The following is a 6,308-nucleotide window of genomic DNA, read 5'->3' as shown; positions in this document are numbered from 1 at the left end:
GAAGATGATAGGCAAACGCAGCACAAACACGGCCAGGGGGCGGTAGGCTGGCGATGATGATGGCTGTCGACGCGGGGCAGAACAACGTCAAATAAGCGACTTGTAGCACTTCACAACGCAAAAAATCTGTTCTAGCGCTCTAGCCGACTAACTTTCTCGATGTTTTCCTGCAAAGGAACCGTGCCGACCGTCCCCTGGCGTTCCAATAGTCAACCCTAGCCCGCGTATCGCGCAAAGGCGCGCCGTGTAGTGAGGCTTGCAGCCCGAACGCGCGTCTCTACGCGTTGTCGCCGCCAGCTGCACGCGGACCAGATGATGAATCACGTGAACACGCGCTTGGGCTGGATTAGGACTGGGGGCTAGTGGGAAGGGCAGCGAGCGGCCGCATGGGGCAATATAGTGTGCTATGTGGCTGTGGCTTGCAAGGTGTTGCTGTGACCGGGCGAGAGAGTGGCCATGTAGGTTGGGTGCGAATGGATGCATTAGAGCAGGACAGGCGAATTGGGACGAGCAAGCGGTTTATCCCTAATTTGTGGCTGATAGAGCCTAGTGGACAGTCCGGCATTGCTAATGTGAACGCAAGCAGGTCAGTCGAAGGAGAGCTGGGGTGTGCAAGGACACCACCACATCGTGAGATGAACCGCAGTTCACTCATTGTTTGATGGCGTTGTCAAGGGCGGTCCGAGGACACACACTTTAAGAGACAACGAAGTCGAAAGAAGTCTTTTGTAGATTTTCGAGAGTAGTTGGCTAGTAACCTGTAGAGATACTATGCGACTAGGAGTTTGAGGGTTTGCCGATGAAAGGAATCGATCGAAACGGGCAACCACTCACTGTCCGAGTGCTCGACAGTGTTTTGTCCTCTCGGGCAGGGCTGGCCAGTGTTCAGATATGAAGAAATAAGCTTATATATTGCTGGGCGGCGGTAGATAGTATATTGATGGAATACTTCTAGATAAGCAGTCTAATTATTGTAGACTTTCCTGTAGGCTGCGGTTGTGATCCAGCACTGTTGAATAGATGTCGTTTGCCGCATGCGACGGAAGTTCAGTCAACGGTCAAAGCAGACTTTTTTCTCGGCCAATCTAGAAAACCAAGAAGCAGCAAGCGATCAGCCAAGGGAACGCAGAGTCTCAGCTACAGTGATCTTTGGTTGGCGGAAATGAATATTAATTACCTTAGAAGGCGGCAGACCTCTGCCTTTGTTGCACAAGTCCTACGTCATGTGTGCTACGGGAGACATCGTCTTTTGCGAGACACGCGCGAGTCTCGCTTTCAGCTGGAGCGCTCGCTTTCAGCAAATTCAAACCCATTAAATCAGGCAACGCACAGCTGGCCAGCTAGAGACCAAAATAAACAGGAACGAACCCATGCACGCGATTCGCCTCAAGAGTCACTTGCCGATCCGGGAAGTTGAACGGAGCTAGCACTTTTCCAGGTGTTTTGTTGCCGTTTTAGGCAGGTTTCGGAGTCTGTTGACTGATCAGGCAGGCGATTTTGTAAGGCTTTGGGACCAAATTTTAATTTGTCTGCCTTAGAAGCCGGCCACTCATCCATTCATTCATGCAGGACCCTGACTTATTAGGCCCAAGAAAGTTTTTGCCTTCTGAGGTTTGTACTGCCAGTCTTGCTGCACTGAGCTGTGCTGTGCTGCTCCAACTTGTAACTGACTGATGTCCTCCTCCAGAGTGCAACCGTCGTCTTAGCCACTCTAGCTCTGATCTCCTCACTCATTCGCTTGGCCATTTTCTCGTTTTCTCTCTTTTTTTCTTATCCTCCTCATTTTTCTTTCTTCCTCTATCTCTGGTCGCCTTCCAAGTGCCTGCTGCTTCTGCTGCTGCTGCTGTTGCTACTCATCGCCGATCTCCATCTCGACCTTGATCAGCCGCTCACTAGCCACACAGCTTCGTTCCTTGGATCCCGTTTACTGAGACTCTTTGCGGTTTCCCCTGCTGCTGCTGCTTCTGCTGCTGCTTCTGCTGCTGCCTTTGCTCCAATTCTCGGCACAGATCAGAGCACCTTCTCTCCCTGCTTTTGCATCTTTTGCATCTGTTGCATTTCGCCTCGTATTTTGCTTTATTTTTTCTCTGGTGTGCGCCTCTTCTCTTTCGTTTGTTGGCTCTGCTCACTTTCATCTGCTTGTTTTACAGCTTCGCAATCAGATGCTGCTGCATGTTCAGCTACCGTCGCTCTCCGCCACTTCCTTCTGTCGTCGTTCCTGAGCCCGCTAGATCTTTGTCTCGCTCCAATGGCGTCCCCTCTCGTTCTGACCACGTCTTCCCATATTCTGACTTTTCATCCCTCTACTAAAGCTAGTTCTGGCGGCTTAATCGACACTCCTTTCTATATCCTTGAACGTAGAGCTGATTCGGCTGTTGATCCGCTCGCATGTCCCTACTCTTCCGAGTCTTCACCGTCCGCAGATACCGGAAACTGTTCCGAGTCCTCGCCGCAGCGCTCAGATTCTGATTCCAGCTCTTCAAGCTCCTGTCCTAAATCAACTGATCTCACCGTGCACGACACTATTACCATAGACGAAGATGCTCTCGATACCGACCGCCTGTATCTTAAATTGCAAGATACAGAAATAGGTAGTATACCGAAGGACGATGCGACTACTCTTGCTGAATTTCTAATGGCTTGGAGGGATGCTCTTGCGACTCTAGAAGAGCAAGTCAATCTTGCTGCTGGCAAGCCTGATCAAGATCCTCTTTCGTCAGATTACGTATCTACGAGGCTAATGCAAGAACGGGACGCATTCGTTGACCTTTGCACCGTGCCGATTAGACTTATCACCTGGAATCTTCATGGTGAGATAATCGCAGAGAACCTAAGACCGCTCCTATTTGGATCAAGCGTTCTTTCCGAATCTGGCGAAACCCAGGATCCCTCCATTTTTCTAATCGGTTTGCAGGAGGCCGATCCTTTGACCGCTACAACATTATCTACAAAGCAAGCTACAGTATCTAGATGGTCTGAACTGATTCTTTCGACCTTAGGTTCGTCGTATGTTACTACAGCATCTTCGGAACTTCTTGGAATGGTTTTACTTATGTTTGTCCACCGTAAATTGGCTCCTCTGATATCTGATGTCCAATTGTCTTCCACTGGTACCGGTGTTCTTGGTTATTGGGGAAACAAGGGTGCTGTATGCATCAGATTTACTCTTGGTGAAAATTATATTGCTGGAACCTCCGGTGTCGAGTTTGCTGTACTAAATATGCACCTATCTTCTGGAATTAATACCGCCGCAGTTGAGCGACGACGATGGGAATTGAGCGCTTTCGGTCGTCGACTCGAGCTTCCACGCTTCAACGGAACCTTATTCCGCAAGACTAGAAATGGCGGCAAGAATCGTAACGAGTTGTTGTTCCAGAATGGTGATCTTGTTGATGAATTTGATGAGCGAAGTCTCGATGATGACCAACAGCGTGAACGATTTTTTGCTAGCACGTCGTCTTCCGTTGATAACAATGATGATTATGAGGCACAAGTGAAGAATGTCACGTCTTCGATGACGGAAACCTCGGTATCTGAAATAGATCCCCTTTCGTCTGTGGTGGCTGGAAGCAAGGACGGTGATTCTTCGGCATCAAGCACACCACCGAGTATTGACGATTCGGAAAATGCGGCCACGATGTCGACTACTTCCACCTCAGTTACCACTGCTGCAATGGTAAACAGTGACAACGTTGGTCCAGAACGAGAAATCAATTCAATTGTATTTGTACTCGGAGATCTTAATTATCGTCTCGAGATGGAACGAAGGGATGTCGAGACTCTTGTTAGCAAACGTGATTACCGGGCTCTACTATTCTGGGACCAACTTTCCAATGAAATTAAGGAGCAGAATATCCTCGTAGGATTTCAAGAAGGACCTATTTCTTTCCCTCCAACTTACAAGTATGATATTGGATCCGTCAAGGCATTTGATTCGTCCGAAAAAGCTCGCATTCCAGCCTATACGGATCGTATATTCTATACTCCTTATCCTTCGCTTGCACAGCTTGATTATGAGTCTTTCCCACAGTATATTTCATCAGATCATAAACCCGTTGCTGCAACGTTTGAGCTCCGCACGATGCTTGTTGATATAGATAAGCGTTCTCAGATTGTTAAGAGGCTACTACATGATATGGACGCTCGCGAAAACGAATCTCGTCCAAAGGTAGAAGTTGAATCAACTGAACTAGTGTGTCCAGATATGAAAGCACTATCTGTTATCACCAAAAGTGTAAAGTTTAAAAATTTTGGCAACACTCAAGTGTCTTGGTTGATAGAGCGTCTTGATGGCTCTACTTTGGAAATCGAAGAGGTGGAAGGAACTTTGCCGCCTGGGGCTAGTCATAATATTCGCGTATCATTACCTGTACCAATCAGAATCACTGAGATTTCTGAGATATTCATTCTACGCATAGTTAACCGGCAAGACTATTTTATTACCTTAACAGGGAATGTACTACCGTCTTGCTTTGGTGCGAGTTTGGAAGACATGATTCGGAAGCCAAATGGCGCTCGCAATGGCTATATTAATGCTCAGAGCGGACCTCAACTGAATATTCCCTGTGAAATTTGGAAATGCGTTGACTATCTCTCTCCCAGACTAACAAAGAACATCTTTCGGCCTCAAGGCGACGAGGTGGTGGGTCAGCTAATTCGAGACTGGTTAGATGATGGAACTGATTTTGACGCGCAAATTTTGGATTCCTTAGAAAATGATGGCAACAAAGGTGTTCATTCAGTCGCCGAGCAGTTTCTTACGCTTCTTCGATTAGTGGATGGTGGCATTATTCCTGAAGAAGCATATGATACGGTAATTCGTGGAGCGGACGGTGTATCTCTCATTTTCGAAGCTATGCCACGTATCAATGTCAACACATTAATATTTATTGCTGCATTTTTGAAACAGGTACAGCAGACTGTCATAGATTTTGACTTAATATGTAAGTTAGGGTGGATGGATGGGTTTTTGATCGATTAAAGATCGCAAGAACTAATATTTATAATCTAGTGGAACTATTTGACAAGGCATTAATTCGCATGCCGCCTAATGCTAAAGACAAGCCCCGGTACAAACGAAGAAGGTTTGAATTTTACAGGGCATTTATTGGCTAATCGACAAAGTTTTACTTTTAGCCTATTTTGAAGAGAAATACAAATAATTGGGCAATTGGCGTTCTTTATCCGCAAAATTTTTTTGTATTCATATATCGGCTAATTTTGCAGGAATTTTTGAAATGCAATCGGATTGCAGGTTTTCATTTTGTACATAGACTAATACATTTAATCGTCCCAATTTTTTCACTGAAGGAACCGAACTTAGCAAATCGAAACCAAACTCCAATAAGCAAATGAATGATCTATCACGTCGAATTAAAACAATTTTTCACGCTAGTGAAGAGATAGCAGGGCCCCCAAGTGTTGTTCCTCGGCCCGACATGGAAATATCCATCTGTAATAGAACGTTTTCAATGCCCGACACTCGATCCGCTGCAAATAGGCGTTCTCTTTCTAACTTCTTGGTCTGCGTCCGAGACTGAGCATAACTTTTGTTATCTGCGCGAAATATTAGTCAATTTAGATTTCTGAGGCGAGCTGTAGTATGAGTCTCTTACCCAGTACTTGCTCTTCATCAGCTTCGTCGAGCATTCTCAGATCGCTCCCGTCTCGCCTTGTCAATTGCTCCAAGGCAGCTCTAGCAGCCAGCTGCTCTCGCTGCTCAATGTATCGTTTATTTCGGTCTTCCTTTTTTGCTCGCTTATTTGATTGAATTCGACCTCTCAAAATCCCGCCAATATTTTTAGCACTCTCAGTCTTAGAAACACTTCCGCCACTAGAGTTATCGTGGGCTAATCTTCGCAGTCTCTTGTATTGACCAGTTGAAGATTTTCGAGATTGCTTTGCTGCCAGCTTTGGGGTATTTACTGAATTTCTTGACGGCATATTTGCAAGGGCTTAAGATATTTACTTGCCAATCCGCGGAAAGGAATTTCGAGCCAGACAGTAGGTTTTAAATTTTTCTGTCACTGGGAGTTCATGCTGGGAGCTAAACAAGATGGGAGAATAACAAATGAAAGAGCCAGATTTCACTCTCATGTCAACTAACTTTATCATATCATCTATTTGTTAATTTTTCTCTATTAATATAGTCACTGTTCTTCATTGATTAACGACAGCGATCAGATATTAATATCAGGTGAGAGAGGATGTCCGGTGTTTGCGATACTTGCTCGCAGAATACAATCTGGCTGATTAGGCAACATAGAAGATAGGATCAAAAGAGCAAATACACTAAATATAGATAGATG

At 45.8% G+C, this 6,308-nt stretch overlaps 2 protein-coding genes across 2 annotated transcripts; one reads left to right on the top strand and one right to left on the bottom strand.

Moving 5' to 3' along the window:
- Nucleotides 1-2,248: 2,248 nt before the first annotated feature.
- V1516DRAFT_667024 (Endonuclease/exonuclease/phosphatase) lies at nt 2,249-5,115 on the top strand (the record flags this gene model as incomplete). The annotated part of the gene is made up of 2 exons (XM_066920779.1): nt 2,249-4,943; nt 5,012-5,115. The coding sequence occupies 2 exons, from the start codon at nt 2,249-2,251 to the stop codon at nt 5,113-5,115; spliced, it is 2,799 nt and encodes a 932-aa protein (XP_066774694.1).
- A 271-nt stretch (nt 5,116-5,386) lies between these two features.
- V1516DRAFT_688173 (uncharacterized protein) lies at nt 5,387-5,943 on the bottom strand (the record flags this gene model as incomplete). The annotated part of the gene is made up of 2 exons (XM_066923774.1): nt 5,387-5,556; nt 5,616-5,943. 2 exons carry the CDS (start codon nt 5,941-5,943, stop codon nt 5,387-5,389), a joined length of 498 nt encoding a protein of 165 aa, XP_066774693.1.
- Between the last annotated feature and the right edge of the window lie 365 nt (nt 5,944-6,308).

Source organism: Lipomyces oligophaga (assembly GCF_038497815.1).
Source record: "Lipomyces oligophaga strain CBS 7107 unplaced genomic scaffold V1516scaffold_17, whole genome shotgun sequence".
NCBI lineage: Eukaryota > Fungi > Ascomycota > Lipomycetes > Lipomycetales > Lipomycetaceae > Lipomyces > [Lipomyces] oligophaga.
The sequence above is the reverse complement of the archived record's forward strand: the minus strand, read 5'-3'. Positions and strand labels throughout refer to the sequence as shown.